Here is a 23,130-nt window from a genome sequence, read left to right on the forward strand (position 1 = left end):
TACAGGGCACTGGCGAGACCACATCTAGAGTAGTACATAGTATTGGACATGACAAAGTGAGGACTGCAGATGCTGGAGATCAGAAAAGCGTGGCACCGGAAAAGCACAGCAGGTCAGGCAGCATCTGAGGAGCAGGAGAATTGATGATTTGGGCATTAGCCGTTCATCAGGAATGCTAAAGGTAAAGTTGTCATAGTCCCAGACAATCATAGGCCTGCTATTTCAAGAGAGAGAGATGACTAGTGGTGAGTTTAACTTGAGGGTGAGATTGAGAGGCAAAGACCTTCATGGTGACCTCGGCTGATATGGGTATTGAACCCCAACTGGTGGTGTCCCTGTGCATTGAAAACCAGCCAACTGAGCTAACTGACCTTTATTTAAGGAAAGATATAAATGCGTTGGAGACAGTTCAGGGAAGATTTATTTGATTAATATCAGGACTTTTGCCCGAAACGTCGATTTTGCTGATCGTCGGATGCTGCCTGAATTGCTGTGCTCTTCCAGCACCACTGATCCAGAATCTAGTTTCCAGCATCTGCAGTCATTGTTTTTATCTTTTGTGTTGATGCTGCTCCTTGAAGGTTGTGTTGTCTTTGTTTGTTTTTTCAGAGGGGACCTACACAGAGAGACTCCAAGGGGTCTAGGTTTGAAGGGTTTTAGACCCAATTTGATTATAACTACAGACACTGACTCAAGCAAAAGGCTTTCAAGTTTAAAAGAAAACATTTGTACAATGAAAGGGGAGTGGCCAGTTCTTCCAGCTCAGCTTTTCTCTGGTTTGGTTTGATTCTGGGTTGTTCACTGAAAGCAGGCAGTAGGTTGTGAAGCTGCTGGACCCAAAGAAGCAGGTCCGTGCTGAATATCCCTCTTTCTGACATCTCTTCTGAAAGACCCTGTGTTTGATTTTACCTTTTTTGCCAAGTGTGTTTATGGGGATTATTGCAAGAATTTGGATGAAGAATGAAGATTTGTGGTTACCCTCAGATCAGCCATGATCTCATTGAATGGCAGGAAATGCTCTTGGCGCTGAATGGCCTCCTTCTGCTTCATACATTTTGCATTTGGTGATGGGCTCTTTTATAGAACGGGGTTGTCGTATGAATATGTTGTTGCCTTCCAAAGTCTGTGTCTGTTTTGCTTGAAATTCCATTTTGTATCCCTCCTGTAAGGTTGATTCTCTCACAGTACTATGGCATTTGCCAGAGTAAAACAACATTATGCATTCTACATGGCAAAGGTAAACTATCCGTCCTTATCATCCTCTGCCTCTCTTCAGTTTTTATCAAGGGTTAACCATGCCAACTTCCCTCAATGCAGCTCCACCGCCATCTAGCTGTGTGGGACTAAACTTGGATGTTTCCATTCTTATCTCATGTCAGAATAATGACTTCTCTAGCTGCTCACATGCCGTCAATTCCTGTCTCCCACAAAGATCTGTTGTTGACCCCCTTCTATTTCTTTTCTGCTTAAAACGTCATTTGAAAATGCAATGTCAGTCTCCACATGTACGATTATGATGCTCAGCTTTATCTCACCATTGATTCTCAATGTCTGTACTGTCTCTAATTTGTCAAGCTCCTTGTCTGAATCCCATATTTATCAGAAATTTTCTCCCATTATATATTTGGAAGGTTACAGCCATTGTTTCCACCATAAACTGTCATTCCATTTTAGACATGGTTTCCATGCCTTACCTTCTAGCCCCAAACTTTGGAATTCTTGCCCTAAATCCCATTGTCTGTTTACATTGTTTGCCACCTTGAAGATGCTCCTTAAAACCTACATGTTTGGTCAAACTTTGTTCATCTTTGCTTCATATAGCTCCTGCCTCTGTGGCTCGGTGTCTTATTTTGTTTCATAATATGCCTGTGAAATACCTTGGGACATCTTAATATGTTAAAAATTACATAAAAGTACAAGCCCTGGGGAGAAAAAAAACAGTATTACTTGGTTTACTTCTATTTTGATGTACAGAAGACAAGTTGGACTGTGACATATCGTTCGGAAGGTTTTGTGTTTTTTTTTCTGGATATTTTAGTTCAAAAATTTTCGAAGGCAATGTGGTGATGGTTAAAAAGCAGAAATTGTAATGAGTATCATTAGATATCTGCTTGTACTGTGCTGGATATTCAGTGTTGCAGACTGGATTAACTTGACTGGAGTAATCTTAAAACTAACTGGTTTGTCCTCAGTTTCAAAAATACGAAGCACTCATTCAGCTGTGACTGCAAAATCAAAGATTCAAGTAATAATTTTGGCTTATGAATTCTTTTTAGGTTATGCTCTTCCAGCAACAAACGGTGCTGCACCTGATACAGGATCTCAGTCGAAAGGTTCTGCCTTTGCATCAAGTGTTGAAGGGCCTTTAGAGCACTACGAATTGTTGGTCAGTCTAGGCGACCTAAAAGCTGATGACCACCAGAGAAAGGTTGTGCAGTGTTTACAGAAGCTTCATGAAGCACTTAAAGGATACAATCTTGGTCGGCAAAATTTCTTCTCAAAGGTGAGATCTGTTGAGATATCAGAAATCCAGGGGTCAGCAGGTGTGTATGTTAAAAAAGCTGCAAAGAAACAATTCAGTGATATTTAATTGTGGATGTGCTTAGTTGCCTACTTGATCTTTTGGTTTCCCTTTGCTTATTTTAGGGAGGTCTGGATAAGAACACAATTACTTTTCTCCTGTCCACCTCGTGCCTGTAATACAGTGATAAATTCCACTGTTGAAAGTTGGTGTCAAAACTATTTAACTGATTAAATGATTAGGATTTTTCTGTGATCTTTGCAGCTGTCAGCTATGTGGACGCTACCTTCTGGACACTCCTCCCAAGACCTCATTACCTTGTCCTCACTACCATTTCAAGCTCTTCAAAACCTCTCTTGGTAACGCACACTATCACTTTTTTCTAATTTACCTATCACTATTCATCTGTGTTTTTCTTTACAACAGCAAGCTAGCATTGTTATTATATTAATAACAAGGAAGCTTGACATCCCCACTGAAACTGTCTGATTTTTGTCTCCAGTCTCTTTGTATTATCACTCCTTATAATGTAACCCTTGGGGTCCAGATATCATTCTGGTGAGCATACACTACAATCCTCCATGGCCAATGTAACTTTGCTAGGTTGTGAGTGCCCGGATTGCTCAAAATATGTCAAGTCTGGTCTAGGCATAGCTTTGTGTAGCTAAAGCATGATATACCTGCGAACGAAGACAGAAAGAATAATGTTCCATTTGCCTTTCTGTTTATTTTCTGTCCCTATTTGCATAATTTGAATCTAAAATGACTGAACGATTTTTAAGGATGCATATACATATACTGTGTGAATATGTCTCTCAATGGTGCCTATTACTCTTTACATATGAATTAGAATTGCAGTGAATCCTATCTGGTTTTTCATTGGCCACTGTGTCCAATGAATTGGTCAACACTGTTCTCAGGCTTTCCTTGATACCCATCTCTTTGATGCTTAGTGCCTCCCTTCCTAAAATTGTCTGATGCCTGGACTCAACACTATTTTCTTCGCCCTGAAAAGTTTTTCTATGTTCAAGGTGCTCTATAGATATTACTGTTGTAGCCTGCTTCCCAAACTTAACAACTTATGATATTAATGGGAAGAATCTTCTGAGCCCATCAGAGGGTTTGGAAGGGTGCACAGGGGAGTTTAATTAAGTGGGAGGAAAAAACTCAGTTTCTCAATGGGGGTTGAATTTTGCTATTATGTTCTTGGAACTTGCAAGCAAGTCAGCTAGAGCCTTGTTTCCATTTGTTGGCATGCATTGAACGTCCATTCAACACCCTAAACTCCTGAAAGTAAGTTCACTGGTACAATCTTCTTAGCCTATGTGATCTATTCTGTGCTCCAGTCAGTACAAATTTCTTTCATTACTTGGCTCATTCCTAACTAAGGCGTTTCTTTGTGCAGACATTTGCATTGTGAGAAATGAAGCCTTTCATATTAACCAACTCATGGAAAATCTCAATGATATCCAGATAGCTTTGCTTGCTGTCGTTAAATGCACAGTGTAGGAGGTGAAGAGTGACTGGACTCCTAAACCTGCCTAGGGTAGGCAACCGCACAGGATGATTCATCAAATTTTATCAGGCAATCAAGCTGGGCTCAACTAATGAAATGGAATGTAAAGTTGGCCTTGACTGAAAAGGAGGCTCAACAGACTAGGTTTATAGAAAAAGGGCTGAGTGGGAACAAAACACTGTTGAAGTGGCACTTAAGATCACACAGAGGCATTGAACTTAGTCATCACAGGTTCCTTTGAAACCTCAAGTTGGGATATGTGCGACACCTCCCAATTGACAGCCAACAAGTGCATTCACCAATGGCCCTCACTAGAAAGCAATGCAGTTTATTTTTCAACTAAACGCAAATCCATAGAATCAAGGTGCCTGAATGGTCAGGTTTTCAGCTCGTGCTGATTTCCATCAGCTACAAAGGGCCGTGAGACTCTTAAAAACCTCCTGGCCAGATTTCAGAACAGGAAGGGCTTTCAATCCCTCAGTGACCAGCTCATTTGTGACCGTAGACAACAATTCCTGCAGTTGGGTGCCCACTGTCCAGGGAGCTGTCATGACGTTGGCAATTCTACACAACTCCCAGGTTACATGAATGTTTACTCTCTCCATATCTTCAGAGCAGGCTTGTGGTTACAAGGGATACTCCCAGAAGATATAACTAATGACCCATTGAGCAACCCTCTGACTGACACTGAATGTGCAACAATGTTGCCTGTCCATCTGTAAGGATCATCATTAATCAGGCAGTTGGTCTTCTGAAGATGCGTCTTTGTTTAGATCATTTGATATGAACTCTCAAATACGCTCTGTACAAAGTCTCCAGATTAGTGATTATTTGCTGCATCCTGCACAGCATAGCTCAATGATTAGAAAATAACTTATAAATTAGGGAGATTGACCTTCCTTAAATGAGGAAAAAGGGGAGTCTGATGGAGAATCACCCCTGACAATGAGGATACTGAAGAAGTCTGGGCAATAATGAGACAAAGCAGATGGGCCCAAAAGAACCTTAAAACGACTACATTTGAGGGGAATGACCTAACATTAATGTATGAGAACACTCAGAACTCTGAGCCATTACTTACACAAAAATATTCCTGCCTTTTAAAGGATTGCTTGGTTTGGATAACTATGCTGACTGAGCCCTGAAACCCAACCGCCAAACTTAAGTTTTCAGTTTTCAGAGATTTTGTTCCTCCGAGGACAGGAGCAACAAAAGGCTCAGCATTGTTTACACTACTGCACATGAGTGCTTGAGGGGCGAGGCTGGTCAACACTCCTCAAGGTAGTTTGCAAGGAAAATATAAATAGTCTGAAGTCTTAACAGATATGAAGAGATTACAGGACTGTCACACAAAGTGTTATAATTATATCAAATATAATGCTACAGAATGTTGCCGCCTGACACCAGAGTGAATTCAATGTTATTTTATCCTTCTGTGCCTACAGCTACGCCTTGCTGCCACCTCAGCAGACAAAGCTGAGTTTGAGGAAGCCTGCTGGCTGCTTTGCCTCATTACATGGGAAGCTTTTGGTGGGTATCATATGGTGGTGTGGGGCTTAGATTGTTTTGGCTGCTGGGGGTCTCTTGTGTAATTGTAACCTCCTCAGCCTGATCCGCTGAGGTGCTTGAGCCTCTGCTAGAAGGAGGTCTGGTTGCTGATCCTGTTCCCTGTTGGTGTGCAATAGAATCTGCCTGATCCAGTGGGGGTTGGGGTACATGGAAGAAGGTTGATCTCCCTTAGCTCCCTCTCGCCTAGCCAGTCTATGAATATGTCCATGATTCAGGAGATGAAGCAAAGGTCCCCGAGGATATCTGGTAGTTATTGATTGTTCTGCTGGACGAGGTTTCATCACACCCATCAGCAGGTCCATGGAGGCAGCTATGTACTTGTGTGCTGGAGCCACAGCATCAGACAGAACTTGGGCAAACATCTTTGCCATATGCTTCAGTCTCCATATGATCTCTGATACCTTTTATAGATGATCACCTGCTTGTCTGTGCATTACTGGCCAAGTTCGAAGGCTCATCTATGTTGGACTCAATAGGTGCCTGGTCGCTATCAGTCCTCCAAGTGTCAGAGACCTTCGCCTATTTCTTTCTTTTCTATTAAGTTCATGTCAGTGCTGTCTCATCAGAATATGACCCTGAATCATCTCTGACAAGAATGTCTACTGAGGTATACGTTGCTGTCCTGATGAAGGATGGGGACGAAGGCCAATGATGGAGCATCCTTTAAGGCCTGTGACTGTTCGTCCTCGATATTCTGCCAGATGCTATGGAGACGGACCTGGGATTTAAGGCCTTTCTCTCAGTCTTGGCTTCAGTGTATGATCTGCAAGCTGTTTTGAAAAACATCAAGGTTTGTTAGACCTAGGAGCCAGCCCCCTTGCCCAAGATTTTATAAAGGTTGGTGCTTGATGTGCAGCTGGGAGTAGCTGCATGAGTGTTTCTCATTTGATGGCTGTAGATATTCATTCTCCCCTTCAGCATATGCATGATCCCCTTTCTGTCCTCGCAACTCGTCGGTCTCTGTCTCTCAAAGGGGAAAGAAGCCCAAGTCAGGCAGATTCTCCTCATCTATGCACATTGTGCTTTTTTTGTGCACGTTCATCTGTGAAGGAGAGAAGAAGAAAGAGACATTAACGTGGATACCTGAGCACTATGTCTGCATTGATACAAACAAAGTAAGATGTCAATCCCCAGAGCTGTAATTCTCTGTGTATTACTGGTAAAAAGAGTGTCGTATCGGTGACTTAGGAGTTTAGGGATTCTGAGTTTAGTAACATCAAAGAACTAGAGTTGATGTGAATCAATGCAGCATTATATTATGTTCTGCCTGAGGTAATTGAGGTGTTCATTCCAAAGCTATGTTTTGTGACTTTGTCCTCGTCCTCTACAAGCCTTTGATGAAAATTGATCAAATATGTATATTCTTCCAGCTGTGAAGAAAGATCAGTGAGCTGGTGATGTGTGAACTGTTGAGTGTTGTATAAGTTCTTTCATATTTTAAGTATGAATCCTAGAAGATGTGTGAAAGTCAATACCAGTGTGGTGCAATTCTTGGTGCATTGGTAGCTGCAATTAAGTGACGGATGATGATATCTGATGAGGGTCTTGTGTGCAATGGCAAATTTATAGTGCTAACTCGGACTCCTAGGAGCAAGATGCATTGAGTAGACAGTGCAACATAAACTGGCAGAGCACAGCAGATCATTCGTGCCTTTGTGGCACTGGAGTCAGTTTTTCTTGAACTATCCAGGGGTACTGACCTCTGCAGTTATGCCTGTTAAACTGCCTTTGTCAGTCAAGATGGTCTGTTGTTGTCCCTAAAGCAAAGAACCTCGAAGGAGGCATTGCTGAACCATGATGCTGCTTTTTGCCTTGTCACTGACGTCTGGGGTGTTTAGAGATGGTGAGCAGAGGTTGAATGATGCTCCTGGATTGCAGAAATCAAGTGCTAGGAGAAAGTGAGGACTGCAGATGCTGGGGATCAGAGCTTAAAAATGTGTTGCTGGAAAAGTGCAGCAGGTCAGGCAGCATCAAAGGAGAAGGAGAATCGATGTTTCGGGCATAAGCCCTTCTTCAGGAATGAGGAAAGTGTGCCAAGCAGGCTAAGATAAAAGGTAGGGTGGAGGGACTTGGGGGGGAGGGGCGTTGGGAATGCGATAGGTGGAAGGAGGTTAAGGTGAGGGTGATAGGCCGGAGAGGGGGTGGGGGCAGAGAAGTCGGGAAGAAGATTGCAGGTCAAGAAGGCGGTGCTGAGTCTGAGGGTTGGGACTGAGAAAAGGTGGGGGAGGGGAAATGAGGAAGCTGGAGAAATCTGCATTCATCCCTTGTGGTTGGAGGATTCCTAGGTGGAAGATGAGTCGCTCTTCCTCCAGGCGTCGTGTTGCCATGGTCTGGCGATAGAGGAGGCCATGGACCTGCATGTCCTTGGCGGATTGGGAGGGGAAATTAAAGTATTCAGTCGCGGTGTGGTTGGGTTGATTGGTGCGGGTGTCCCAGAGGTGTTCTCTGAAACGTTCCGCAAGTAGGCGGCCTGTCTCCCCAATGTATAGGAGGCCACATCGGGTGCAGCCGATGCAGTAAATGATGTGTGTGGAGGTGCAGGTGAATTTCTAATGGATATTGAAGGATCCCTTGGGGCCTTGGAGGGAAGTGAGTGGGGAGGTGTGGGCGCAAGTTTTGCATCTTTTGTGGTTGCAGGGGAAGGCGCCGGGAGTGGAGTTTGGGTTGGTGGGGGGTGTGGATCTGACGAGGGAGTCGTGGAGGGAGTGGTCTTTCCGGAAAGCTGATAGGGGTGGGGAGGGAAATATGTCCTTGGTGGTGGGGTCCATTTGGAGGTGGAGGAAATGACGAAGGATGATCTGTTCGTGTGTTTTTTAAATGTGGAGTCTGGAAGGACCTGGCAGGGGACAAAACCTGCTGTTCACCTGTCCATAAAACTTGGTGTTTCGCCCACACGTGAATATACAATGCACTGAGAATAACATAGCTGGATGAGGAAACTGTCCCTGTAGGGAAATACGTTCTGCTTTTAGGCTGCCATCCACACATGTTTTTTGAGACAAGATTCTACCCATTGCATGTGCGCTCTGGGCTCTGATATCAAGCCTGGCCATTTGGCAACTAATACCTGTAAAATTATGCAGCTACTCCGGGCTTGTCAATGCTCCAATATAAAATACTACTGTTAGACGGGGTAAGTGAGAAAGGAAAATTGAAACAGTTGGTGACAGGGAACTGATTATTTAGAGTGTCGACAGCCCATGAAAATTCAAGTATGTAGCCTTTAGGAGCTTATTGTTCAATTACAATATCAGTGAAACATTTATGACATCTTCACCTTAATGACAGGGAAATAATCATGACAACTAAATAGGCATCTTTCATACTCTCATTAATATGGAAAAAGAAAGTAGCTTATGATAACACTACTAGAAAATGAGCAATTACTGTATCAGTTGATGAAATATACACTACATTTGTATGTCATTTCCAAAAATATTGATACTGTTTTGCTGCTAATCTTGTAAATTAAAGAACACTTCCAGAATTTCACTCAGATCAAATGTTTCGAACTTGTGACAGGAAAACTAATTTTGAATTTATAGTTGAAATAAACTTACTGATAAACTTTCATAAGAATATTTAGCATAATACTAGGTTCATAATTATAAAATCTCCCTCCCATGTAAAATAAATTCTGTTGTGTGTCAGTTTTATATGATTTGCCAACATGCTTGCATCTGAGGTAGTGGCTGGTGTGTTTAAGTCCTAGAGCGAAACTTGAATATGTGGTAAGTTGATACCACTTTAGTAGTGAGGATTTTCTGGTTTTTCAATATTTTCAGATTAGATTTTTGTTCTGCCTGTTAATCGATGTTTAAATATTCGATAGTATTATTCAAAGACAAATAGAGAATTCGACAGGTATCCTTGCTGATAATCCTCTCACCCGATCCCAGAACAATTTGCATTTGTATGGCACTTTTAAAAGAGTAATAGCGTCTCAAGGTGGTTCCCAAGAGGTGTCACCAAAACTTGATGGTGAGACGCATGGTAAGACATTAAGGTAGGCAAAATTGAGCACTGCAGATGCTGGAAACCAGAGTTTAGACCAGAGTGGTGTTGGAAAAGCACAGCAGGTCAGGCAGCATCCGAGGAGCAGGAAAATTGACGTTTCGAGCAAAATCCCTGATGAAAATCCTCAACTCCACTTTGTTGCTGTTCCCCATAACCTTTGATTCCCTTATTGCTTAAAAATCTGTCCTTATCAGCTCTTGAACATACTTAACAACTCAGCCTTGACAGTCCTTTATGGTAAAGAATTCCACAAATTAACACCCCTTTTGAGAGAAGAAATTCCTCCTAATCTGTGTCTAAAGTGAGCAGCCTGTTACTCTGAGATTATGCCTTCTGATTCTGAACTCTCCCACAAAGCTAAACAATCTTTAATCATCTAGCATGTCAAATGCCTTAAGAATCTTATGTGGCAATAAGGCTTCCACTTGCTCTTCTAAATTCGATTGAGCACAAGCTGAAGCTACTCCACCCCTCATAGAGTCACAGCGTGCTACAGCACAGAAGCAGACTCTTTGGTTCAATTTGTCCATGCCGACCAAGTTTCTTAAACGACTCTAGTCCCACTTTCCTGCATTTGGCCCATATTCCTCCAAACCTTTCCTATTCATATACCTTCCAAATGTCTTTTAAATGTTATAACTGTACCTGCATCTACCACTTTCTTTGGCAGTTTATTTCACACACGAACTATCCTCTGTATGTCTTTTATGTCTGTCTTCTCTCATCTTACAAAATATTCTCCCTAGTTTGAAATCCCCCACCCTAAGGAAAATACCTTTGCTATTCACCTTACCAATGCCCCTCATGATTTTATAAATCTTTATGATGTTACCCGTCAACCTCCGATCCTCCGGGGGAAAGAAGCCCAGCCTATTCAGCACCTCACTCTAGCTCAAACCCTCCATTCCCAGGAACATCCTGGTAAATCCTTTCTGAACCCTCTCCAATTTATTAATAATAATCTTCTTATAGCAGACCAGAACTGTACATGTTACTCCAAAGGGGGCCTCACCAATGTCCTGTACAACCTCAACATGCTTCTCAAGTCTGATACCCAATGCTGTGAGCAATGAAGGCAAGTGTGTTAAATACCACCTTTACCACCCTCTCTACTTGGGATGCACCTATGTACCTGAACCCCTAAGTCTCTCCATTTGACAACATTACCCAGGACTCTGCCATTAACTACATAAGTTTTGCCCTTGTTTGCACTATCTGCCACGCTTCAGCCCATTGGCCCAATTGATCAAGCTCTCTTTTTGATCTTAGATAACCTTCTTCACTGTTGACTATAACTACCAAGTTTGGTGTTCATCACATGGCACCAACTAACTATGCCTCCTAAATTTTCATCCAAATCGTTTATATAAATAACAAATAATAACAGTCCTCAAAAGAATATCCCTCCATACTTGGAATCAACTATTGGTCGGCATGGATGAATTGGACTGAAGGGTTTGTTTCCATGCTGTACAACTCTGTATTGGCTATCCTAATATACTGCTCCCATGCTCTGTTTGCTACACACTTCAGGTCCTTCATATCTCCTTTCTGTGTCTCAATGCACACAAGTCCACTCACCCATCATCACTGGGCTCTTTGACTGACATTTGCTTAGGATTTAGGAACACATACATTTTTAAATTTTCTTTCTTGGTTTTGAATCCATCAAATGTCTTGCCTGTCTCTATCTTTGTAACTTTCTCTAACCATAGTTCCTGAAAAATGTTAATTTTGCACTAATTTTGGTGCTTCTCTATATCCTGGACACTTTAAAATAACTCTTGTTGGTGGCAATGCTTTCAGCAGCTACTAAGGCCCTGGTCAGTGCAATCCCTTCATGAACCCTTCATTTGTCTGTCTTTTTTTCTCTTCTGATACGTTTTGTAAAACATAGTCCTTTGACCATCTTTTGTCATCTGCCTTATGGCTCTTTATGTGGTCTGATGTCCAATCTTATTGAATAAGGCTCCTGTCAGGCGCCTTTGAACACTTTTCTGTATTGATAGTGTTATTTGATTATAAATTACTATTGTTGGAACATGTTTATTGTGTGTGAAGTAATTGTTTAATCAGATGACTTATGTACTGCTTAAAGCTCTCTTTTTATATGGCCTTAACTAATATATGAGGAGAAAGTGAGGTCTGCAGATGCTGGAGATCAAAGTTGAAACTTTATTGCTGGAACAGCACAGCAGGTCAGGCAGCATCCAGGGAACAGGAGATTCGACGTTTCGGGCACAGGCCCTTCTTCAGGAATGAGCAGAGAGTGTTCAGCAGGAGAAGATAAAAGGTAGGGAGGAGGGACTTGGAGGAGGGGAGTTGGAAATGTGATAGGTGGAAAGAGGTCAAGGTGAGGGTGATAGGTCGGAGTAGGATGGAGGCGGAGAGGTCAAGAAGAAGACTGCAGGTCAGGAAGGCGGTGCCGGGCTGGAGGGATCCGGCTGAGACAAGGTGGGGGGAGGGGGGATGAAGGGGATGAACTTGGACTTCACCAGTTTCTTCATCCCCCCTCCCCCCACCTTGTCTCATCCGGATCCCTCCAGCCCGGCACCGCCTTCCTGACCTGCAGTCTTCTTCTTGACCTCTCCGCCTCCATCCTACTCCGACCTATCACCCTCACCTTGACCTCTTTCCACCTATCACATTTCCAACGCCCCTCCTCCAAGTCCCTCCTCCCTACCTTTTATCTTCTCCTGCTGAACACTCTCTGCTCATTCCTGAAGAAGGGCCTGTGCCCGAAACGTCGAATCTCCTGTTCCCTGGATGCTGCCTGACCTGCTGTGCTGTTCCAGCAATAAAGTTTCAACTTAACTAATATATGTCAAATTAACCAGCAGGGGTATACTGGTATCAAAAGGAAAAGCCAATCGACACTCAAACTGATGTGTTTTAATGTTATTCGCCACTTTTGACCTGTCTCTGGAACTCTTTGAAGAGCATTATAACACAAAAACTGTTGAGAATTTGTATGACTACTGTGGAGCTTTGCAAATTAATAATCAAGGCGGAACGTATCCGTCTGTACTTTCCTCATTTTCTCTCGCTTGTCATTCCTGTCCCCTGTCTCTTTCACTAACCCCATTTGCTTGAACTCTTCTCCCCACCCTTGGCCTCCTTCCCTCCCCACTCCTCTCCCAGTTGTGGGGTCCTTCATTTTGTGTGTGCTTGAGGTCCACCTTCCAATTTTGTATCTCAGGCTTATCTTTGCTGTATATGTGCATCCATTCCATACATACCCCTCTTGTGTTTTCATGTCCTTGTCTCAATGGTTAGCTCCGAATGAAACAATCAATTGAGAGCAGAATAACATTTTAAAAAGTGGAAAATATGTACAGTGCTTTTCATTTTGCTTAACGACCACTGAAAATGTCTGTTCCTTATGTTGTGTTTGCAGTTTTTTGAAAGATCTATACCTCCAAAAGGCCTTTATGTGTATGGAGATGTTGGTAAGTCTTGATTATAATTGTGTCTGCACCCAGGCATGTTAAGCTGCCATTTGATTTATGGCTACTGTTGATTTGACTGATTTTTGTTTTTCTCATACATTTCAAACATAATTATACTGCATTAGCTGATCTTCTATTGTGCTGTCAGATCAGATGAAGTGAGATTAGAGTCTATGGATCTTTTGGCAGAGTGTGCAGGCATTGTTCACTTTTCATTTTAAAATTTTCTGTTCTATACTGAGAAAATCGGATTGTTTTATAAAAGTGTCAAAAGCTATTGTTAAAAATCAAAACTTACAGCAATTTGGAAAGCAGAGTAGCGGAGTGAGTAGGTTAGAAATGCAAGATTCTCTACAGTTTAGTTTGAATGAGCCAAAGAAGCAAACTAAATAATCACGGCAGAAAGTGTGTGCAGATGTAACACTCTGACTATGTTGTAGATTCAGCTTTTCCAGTATTCTTTTTATTTAGAAAGATGAAAGGTAATTAATAAAATGTTAGATTTTAAATGTTCCTAGTACAATGCAAGTGATTTATGTTGTGTAGCATAGCCTTCTGTTGCTTATGCGACATTTAATAGCAGCACCAGGTAACCGCCTGAAGGTCACCAACCTTCTACTGGTGCCAAATTCCAGACGAATTGTTTCCAGTGCTATTAAAACCAGAGGACTATCTTTCACCAAAATATTAGTAACGATCCCAGGTACCAGAAAATAGAGCTTGGCTTATTCATTGGGTCTAATAATTGGAACTTATTCCGAATTGTTGTGAGGTATGCCATAGGAGGTCACTTCACATTTTTAAAATTGCTTTCCCCAAGTTGTCCCAAGTGGCGACTTTATTTTTGAATGGTGTCCAATTTGAATATATTCAGTCCATTGAGTATTTGAACTTTACACTAGTTAGAATAATGGAACAGAATAAACTGAATGAAACTTCAGATCTTCATAATGGGAGGAAACAAAAGAAAAGCTTGTTGATGCCAAAATACTTGAACTGTGGTAATGTAGAAATAGAGCAGCAGTCTTCAAAAATAGTCACTGTGAAATTTGCGTGAGGGATACCATGTTCTATTTTTTTCAATACTGTTTATAATGTTTAATTTCATGGGGATAACAAGGCTGCAGGCCGAACAATGTTCTTTTCACTGTCTTTATTCGTTAGTGTGATAGACACAAATTTCTTTAATTTACTTTGTTTGTTTCATGATATCCCAGCAAGCAGTGCTCGACAGAACTGACGAGAGGAGGTATGCTTTGTTTTGAAGTCACAAAGAAGGACAGGGTCCTGGGTAATGTAGTAGAAGAGAAACAGATGGGTTCAGATACATAACTCTTTGGAATTTGAAGCACAGGTAGATTATGAAGAAGGCATTTAGCACGTTTGCCTTCATTACTCAGACCTTTGGGTACAGGAGTTGGGATGTTATGTTGAGTTTGTACAGGACATTGGTGAGACCTCTTCTGGAGTACTGTGTGTAGTTCGAGTCACCCTGTTATAGGAAGGATTTTATTAAACTTGAGGGGGCTCAGAAAAGATTTACCAGGATATTGCCAGGAATGGAGGACTTGAGTTATAAGGAGAGGCTGGATAGACTGGGACCTCCTTCACTGGGATGTAGGAGTTTGAAAGGTGGTCTCACAGAGATTTATAAAGTCATGGAGGGCATAGATGAAGTCTTTTCTGTAAGATGGGGGAGTACAAAACCATGGGGTATATTTTTAAGATGAAAGGAGAATAATTTAAAAAGTACATGAGAGGCAGTTTTTTTAACAGAGAGTGGTTAGTATGTGACATGAAGAGCAAGAGGAAGTGATAGATGCAGGTACAATTACAGTGTTTAATAGACATTTGGATAAATACATGACAGATGTTAGGCTAATTGGTCTATAGTACCTCTTTCTCTTTGATATCTTCTAATCTTTTCCAGAATCCAGGGAATTCTGGAAAATTAATACTAATCCATCTAATGTCTTCACATGTGCTGTCTTTTACAACCAGGATGAAGTCCATCAGGACCAGGGAACTTGTCAGATTTTAATGCTAAAAGTTTTGTCAGCACTCTTTTTTTATTTTTGTTTCTTTGGTGATTTTAATTGTTTTAGTTCCTCACTCCCTTTCAGATTCCGAATCACAATTATTTCCAGAATGCTGTTTTTCTCCTCTGCAGTAAAAGAGATGCATGAGGAAATCAAGTGCAATACTTCCACCGTTGCTGGTTTAGTGGTATTGTGAATGGTATGGAGGATGTAAAGAGGCTTCATGGTGATTTAGACAAGTTGAGTGAATGGATAAGTGTGCTGCTATCAATTTTAGTAGGAAAGATAGAAGGCAGAGGAGTATTTAAATGGTGATGAATTCGTAGATATTGAGGTCCAAATGATCTGGGTGTCCTTCTTCTGTTCACTGAGAGCAAGTTTGCAGATGCAGCGAGCAGTTAGAAAGGCATTTGGTATGTTGGCCTTTGTTGCAAAATGGTTGGAGTACAGAAGCAAGGAATTGGAGCTGTACACGACCTTGATGAGACCACACGTGGAATATTTTATGTACTTGTGGTCTCCTTATCTAAGAAAATATCTAGGCCATTTTGGACTGAGGTGAGGAGAAATGTATTCACTGAGATGGAGAACCTGGTGAATTCTTAACCACTGAAGGCTACGGAAGTCACTGAATACCTTTAAGAAAGAAATAGATTTCTAGAAGCTGAAGTTTCAAGGGGCCGAGAGCAAGAGTATGAGATAGACAGGTAGAGGAACAACTGTGAATATGTTTGAGTGCTATGTGTGCTCAGTGGCCACATGGCCTTCTCTTCCTCTACATTTATATGTTTCTACTCTTTTCTATTCATCATCCCTTTCCCTATTTTCATTATTAATTTCCCAGATTCTTTTTTCTAAAGAAGCAACATTCACTTATTCATTTCCTTTTTACTTCTCTATAGAAGCGCTAGTTATCCGTTATGACAGTTCTAACTAGCTTTATCTCACTTTTGAATTTCTCCCACCTTATTAAGCTTTTAGTCATTCTTTGTTATCTTTATATGCTGTGCAATCTTTTGACCTGCCATCTTTTAACATCCTTGTGGAATTTTATGCTTTTACTTCCAATTTTTATACTTGTTCATACAAATTTAATATATCTTTCTTTTCTGCATTGATTAGATTAGGTTAGATTACTTACAGTGTGGAAACAGACCCTTCGGCCCAACAAGTCCACACCGACCTGCCGTAGCGCAACCCACCCATACCCCTACATTTACCCCTTCACCTAACACTACGGGCAATTTAGCATGGCCAATTCACCTGACCTACACATCTTTGGACTGTGGGAGGAAACCGGAGCACCCGGAGGAAACCCACGCAGACACGGGGAGAATGTGCAAACTCCACACAATTGAACCCGGGTCTCTGGCGCTGTGAGGCAGCAGTGCTAACCACTGTGCCACTATGCCGCCCACAGATGGTGCATCCTTCCCTTAGAATCTTTCTTTTTCACTGGAATGTATTTGTTCACAGTGTTCTGAAATACTTAGGTTCAGTGATAGTGACAGGAATTTAACTTTTCAGTTAGCTTTAGCCAGCTCTGTTATCATTCCTTCATAACTGCACTTCAATTTAAACCTGAGATCTACTCTTCTCTCCCTCAACCTGATTGATTGTGAAATTCACTTATATTGTGATTAAAGCTACTTTAGGTTGTCTTTAATAATAATGTCATGAATTAAACCTGCTTCATTGTGCATTACCAAATCTAGGACAGCCTGCATTCTAGTTAGTTCTGCTGCTGCAAGAAAGTGCTTCAAAAACACTCCATGAACTTGTTCTCCAAGTTCCTCCTGTCAGTTTTATTCATCCAATGTATATGTAGATTAAAATCACTCATGGTCTCTGAAATAACCACACAGAGGCCAGTTTCTTTCACCAAATCATCCTTTATTTGGTAGTGCACAGTACACTGGCTACAACCAGCCAGCTCGGAGTCAGTCCTCAACTGATCACCTGGTTATTTTAGTCAGCTGAGGCTTTTGTGATTGGCCTAGGTTAACAACCCCAATCAACAACGAGATCCACCTGGTCCCAATCACTACTCTCACCAGTTTCTATTGTTTCTTCCACTGTACTCTCCCCTAAACTCTGATTGCTTAGAATCAACTGCCACAAATGACTTCTTGCCTTTATTATTTATAATCTTTACCCAAACTGATTCCGTATCTTCATCCACAGAACTAAGGTCATCTCTGCAACCAAAGTTGTGTGTGTGAAAGGGACAACAACAGTATTATTAGTTTTTAATTAACTTTTATTTCCATTCATGGCAAAATCAACTTTCTTCAGCAACACTCCATGTTGCAAAAATACTCCTAACTGCACTCTGATATTAGATAAGGGGTTCCAGGAGTTCAACTGAGTAACAGTAAATGACTAGCAATATATTTCCAAATTGGGATAGCATATTACTTTGAGGGGCATTGGGGAGTAGAGGTGTTCCCATGCGTAGGTTGCACTTTTCCTTGCTGCCATTAAAACTTGGGGATTGGGAGGTGCAGCAGTGCAGCCTGTAGATGGTATACTTTTTAGCTGTGTTGTATCACTTTGAGAATGGAGTGAATATTCAGTTGATGAATGGGATATCAGTCAAACAGGCTATTTTATCATGGATAACTTGGAGGCACCCATCCACGTAAATGGCGAATATTCAATCCTGATCCTAACTAATGGTTTCGAAGTAGTGAAAAAGCTTTGGTGAGGGACTCCATGTAATGCCCAGCCTCTATCTGCTCTTTTATTCACAGTATTTACATTGGCTAATACAGATATGTTTCTGGTGAAGTTTGACCACCAAAGTGTTGACGGTAGAAAATCCAAAGATGATGATGCTAGATATGGTGGTAGGTATGCAACATTATGTGTAGATTTGCAAATAATGCTGTACATTGTGCAAATAATGAACATCCCCACTTCAGACCTTATGATGGAGTGAGGGTTATTGATGAAACAGTTGAAGATAATTAGGCCAAGTTCCTGCCCTGAGGAACTTGTGCAGTGAAGTCCTGAGGCTGAGATGTTTAGGTTCCAACGACCACAACCGCCTTCTTTTGTGTTAGGTAGGAATCTGAAAAGTAAAATGTTTCTGCCAATCCAGAATAACATGAGTATTCTAATGGTGCTGTTGTGCTGAATTAGTTTAAAAAAGTGTCATCAAGATCACTGATACTTGCCTTGACTACTATTATGCTCTTTTTATCTATGTTTGAACTGTTACAACACAGAGGTGAACCCCTCTGTTAATTAAACCAAACACTCAGAAAAGCTAACCTCGCCTTGCAACCTATTAAAATGAGTGGCAGAGAACTCAGAAATTCCATTATTTAAAGAAAATAACATCAGTTTATTTTTCAAGTGTAAAAATGAATATTAAACAACTATTCACAATTCTAAGCCCCCCTTTCTCTTAACTGCTTATTATCTGCCTCCACATTTATAACAATATGCTGTTCCAATAAAACACTTATTAAAATTACATCAACTTAGTTTCAAAACCGCACAGCTGATGTCATCTTCTGTATCTTTCTTCTTCCAGCTGATGATCTCCCTGTGTCATTGTCTTTCTTTTTACTGTGAGTATGTTTCAAATTGTTAGGTTCCCTTCTTGAGATTCCTACACGCTTGATGCAACTGTAATACACCAACATCTGTGAGCCGCCATAGTTTATTTCAGCAAGTACAAGCTTTTAGAGGATGATTTAACACTCTTCACGATGCTTGTGGAACACGTCAAGCGAGGCTTTCTGATCAAGGGAATCATTCTCCCTTCATACAGGGTTTTAAATCACAGTCAGTCATGCACACAAGACACAATCCCCTGTCACTCCCCCATTGTCACATGCCACCCAAAAACAATGTAGATCGATTAGATTATTTCCGGAAACAATATGTTGAGATTATTCCTTATAACAGTGTGAGATGAGGTTATTCCTTTAAACTGTAGCATTACCAAAATATGATTAGATTGTCACATCCTGTCTGCAAGACCGAAAAACAAACCCCTCCCCCGACATCCAGTTTCTTGCATGTCAGCAAATTAACCCTTTAACACCTCTATATGAAAAGATATGACAGAGAGTGTTTCCTAATTTGTTGGAGAGCAAGATGTTAGCTCTCTGTGCATTTCTGTCTCGATGGCAGTTGCTCTCTGACCAATTTTCAAAAGGTCTGCATTTTATACCTCCCCAACATCGGATTGACTCATTGGTTGGCAAAATAGTAAATTCAAAGTCGATTAGGTTTTAGTATGCTGGGGCATAATTTAAACTGGTTACATTTGGATTGTTGTCAAAACAGCAACCAAAATTCAGGTATCCATTTTACAGCCAAAATTTACATATTTTCAATTTTCCAGTACACTCTGGGACAGCTATCCAGTCATATACAGAGGTGCTTGTAATCTCTCAGTTCAGAACAACATTCACTCTCTCTTAAGGTACAGTATACATCTTCAACCTCCGAACAGAACCAATGCTGAAATGAAGTTTGGAGACAAGTGATCTTGGCAGACCTGAACTGAGCATCTATTTGTAGCTGTCCTGTAGCAATTTTTCTATCAGTTTGCTGATCATTGAGAGGAGACTGAAGGCTGATTGTTGGCTGTACAGGAGTTGTGGACAAATTTCAGTCAGACCAGTTTTCAACCTTGTGGGATAGATGCCAGTGTTACAGTAAATGGAAGAGCTTGGCTAAGGGTGCACCACGGTTCTTGGGTTCTACAACAGGGGTGTTGTTGAACTCGGACTTTGCTGTTTAGAGCATGCTTGGCCATATTTTGGTATCTCAAACCAAATTGAATTTGCTGAAAACTGGTATCTGATGCTGGGTTCCTTCAGAGGAGGCTAAAATGGATCATCAAATGGTTAATGTTCCATTTAAAATTTTAGTTGCATGTTTGTCGCTTTTTATGTAATCATATGTATGTGTTATTTATCCTCGAATAAGGCCTGCATAGTACCTTTGGATGCTGCTGCATGACTGCATTCTGAGTGGGTACATTGCACTGTTGTGAAAGTTAATTAGAATTCCTCACCTCTGTCTTTTGCATTTAGATGTTGGGCTGCATCATAATAGAGACATTCATTGAGCCATCTCCTTAAGTTAGCTGTTTTATTGTCCACCATCAGTTGCAATTAGATGTAACTATAAAACAGGTTTGATTGGTGATTTAGTCATGGAAATCATTTGCCTCTGTAAGTTTCACCAGATTAGTATCTTATTTTTAGATGGTGCTGTTCCTTATACATTTCTCATGAAACCAGGCTTGATGTCAATGATAAAGTGAACATAGAACAATACAGCGCAGAACAGGCCCTTCGGCCCTCAATGTTGCGTCGACCTGTGAACTCATCCCCCTACACTATCCCATCGTCATCCATGTGCTTATTCAAGGATTGTTTGAATCTCCCTAATGTGGTTGAATTAACTACATTGGCAGGAAGGGCATTCCACGCCCTTACCACTCTCTGAATAAAGAACCTGCCTCTGACATCTGTCTTAAATCTATCACCCCTCAATTTGTAGTTATGCCCCCTCATACAAGCTGACATCATCATCCTAGGAAAAAGATTTTCACTGTCTATCCTATCTAATCCTCTGATCATCTTGTATGGCTCTATCAAATCCCCTCTTAGCCTTCTTCTTTCCAATGAGAACTGACCCAAGTCTCTTAGCCTTTCCTCATAAGAACCTCCCTCCAGACCAGGCGACATTCTGGTAAATCTTGTCTGCACCTTTTCCAATGCTTCCATATCCTTCCTGTAGCAGGGCGACCAGAACTGTACTCAATATTCCAGGTGCGGTCACACTAGCGTTTTGTATAGTTGCAGCATAACGTTACGGCTTCGGAACTCAATCCTTCTATCAACCAAACCTAACACACTGTCTGCCTTCTGAACAGCACTATCAACCTGGGTGGCAATTTTCAGGGATGTATGTACATGGACGCCAAGATCCCTCTGCATATCCACACTACCAAGAATCTTTCCGTTGACCCAGTATTCTGCCTTCCTGTTATTCTTCCCAAAGTGAATCCCCTCACATTTAGCTGCATTGAACTCCATTTGCCACCTCTCAGCCCAATTTTGCAGTTTATCCAAGTCCCCTGCAATCTGTAACATTCTTCCACACTGTCCACCACTCCACTGATTTTAGTGTCATCTGCAAATTTACTAACCATCCACCTATGCCTGCATCCAAGTCATTTATAAAAATGACAAACAGCAGTAGGTCCCAAAACAGATCCTTGTGGCACACCACTAATAACCAGACTCCAGGCTGAATATTTTCCATCAGTCACCACTCTCTGCCTCCTTTCAGAAAGCCAGTTTCTAATCCAAACTGCTAAATCACCCTCAGTCCGATGCCTCTGCATTTTCTCCAACAGCCTACCATGTGGAACCTTATCAAAGGCTTTACTGAAGTGAAGCTTTGCTTGGCCATCAAATTACATATTGTGGTGGCATATGGTTTCTGCTGTTGCTGATGTTTGGAGTACCTCACGTATATCCCATTTGGAGCTGCTAAATCTGTTCTTGATCTAGTCTCTTCTATTGATCTGTTTAGCACAATGTTTATGCTACACAACATGAAAGGGGATGTCCTCAGTTCGAAGATGGGAGTTAATTTCCACAAAGACTGTGCAGTCAAGAGGCAGTGCTTGAATCCTAACAATACTGTCATGGACAGATACATCTGCATGGAATGGATTATAAGGATGAGGTCACTTTGGCATTTTTCCCGGTATTGATTCTCTGTCTGTTATATAACCCCTTTCAGCAATTGTGCTCTTCAGAACTCTCCCAACCTGGTCAGTAGTGGCAATACTGAGGCACTGTGTGTTTGATAGATGTTGAAGTCGAGCGTGTAGTGCTGGAGGGGCATAGCGGGTCGGGCAGCATCCGAGGAGCAAAAGGGTTGACCTTTTGGGCGAGAGCATTTTACCAGGAAGGACCCTTTGCCCGAAATGTTGATTTTCCTGCTCCTTGGATGCTGCCTGACTTGCTTAACTTCTCCAGCATCACACTCTTTACTGTAATCTCCAGCATTTGAAATCCTCGCTTTCGCTTGATTGATGTCAAGGAAATTATTTGCCCTACTCATTACTCATGGTGCACTTCCTAGAGGAATTCTGCATGTTGGAGGACTGATTTATCAGTGTGGGGAGGGCAATAGGTGTTAATCAGTATGAGCTTTATCTTTCCAAATCCTATGACAATTATTAGGTTCTGTTGAGAAATCTCAGAATTACTGTCTCCTGACGGTATACACCACTGACCTGTCATCTCTGGCGAGCCTTCAGGCATGTGGGAAAAGACATGTGTAAGGATAGTGATGCAAGAGGTTGGGGCATTGATGGAAAGTTGGGATTCTATGAAAATAACTGTCAGAACAGTTGTCCTTGTCTCCATTTTTAGTGCAAAAATCTTTTCTCTGTTCGTGTATTTATTCCATCTAAATACAATGCGTAGATTAATTGCTATTGGGTGACCTTTCCAGTTACATACGCAATCATTGTTGTTTGAGTGACTTGCTTGGTCAGTTCAGAAGGCAGTTAAGTATGCATTACATTATTGTGGATTTGGAGTCACATAGAAATCAGACTAGCTAAGATTTCCACGTTTAAAGGATATTTGTGAATCTGACAGCAGTTTGATAGTTAAGTGGTAACCAATACTTTTTAAATTCCAGGTTTATTTGCTAACTGAATTTAAGCAGCTGGAAATGTGAACTCACAAATGTGTATTATTGTCCAAAAGCCATCTTGCCACTGTACTGAACAGTGCTACTGGTCATAAACAGGTCCAGGCAATGGGCCTTGGAGGGGGTCGTTTGGGCCGACTGCCTGCCCCTCTTCCGCGGTTACGTTAGAGCCCGGATGTCCTTGGAGAAGGAGCATGCGGTCTCCACCAATACCCTGGAGTTGTTCAGGGAGAGGTGGGCACCAGATGGAGTGGAGTGCATTATTTCCCCCTCCAACTCTATTTTGATTTAATCCCTGCCCTCCCCTTCACT

General features: G+C 41.5%; 1 protein-coding gene across 6 annotated transcripts in view; it reads left to right on the forward strand.

The window, feature by feature from the left end:
• Positions 1-23,130, forward strand: part of afg1lb (AFG1 like ATPase b) — a 164,750-nt gene that overhangs the window by 42,293 nt on the left and 99,327 nt on the right. For 3 of the 6 annotated variants that reach the window (XM_087982918.1, XM_043687086.2, XM_043687085.2), the window contains exons 2-4: positions 2,277-2,503; positions 13,021-13,072; positions 17,865-17,960. The exons of 1 other annotated variant lie outside the window; for it this stretch is intronic. In XM_087982918.1, the coding sequence (XP_087839044.1) occupies positions 2,277-2,503; positions 13,021-13,072; positions 17,865-17,960 (375 nt within the window). Of the gene's footprint in view, positions 1-2,276; positions 2,504-2,785; positions 2,881-13,020; positions 13,073-17,864; positions 17,961-23,130 lie in introns of those variants that run through there. 2 more of the 6 variants (XM_043687087.2, XM_043687088.2) reach the window with 2 other exon arrangements.

This window comes from Chiloscyllium plagiosum, unplaced genomic scaffold (assembly GCF_037043375.1).
Source record: "Chiloscyllium plagiosum isolate Xiang-an unplaced genomic scaffold, Cpla_swu_hap1 HiC_scaffold_3, whole genome shotgun sequence".
Classification (NCBI taxonomy): Eukaryota; Metazoa; Chordata; class Chondrichthyes; order Orectolobiformes; family Hemiscylliidae; genus Chiloscyllium; species Chiloscyllium plagiosum.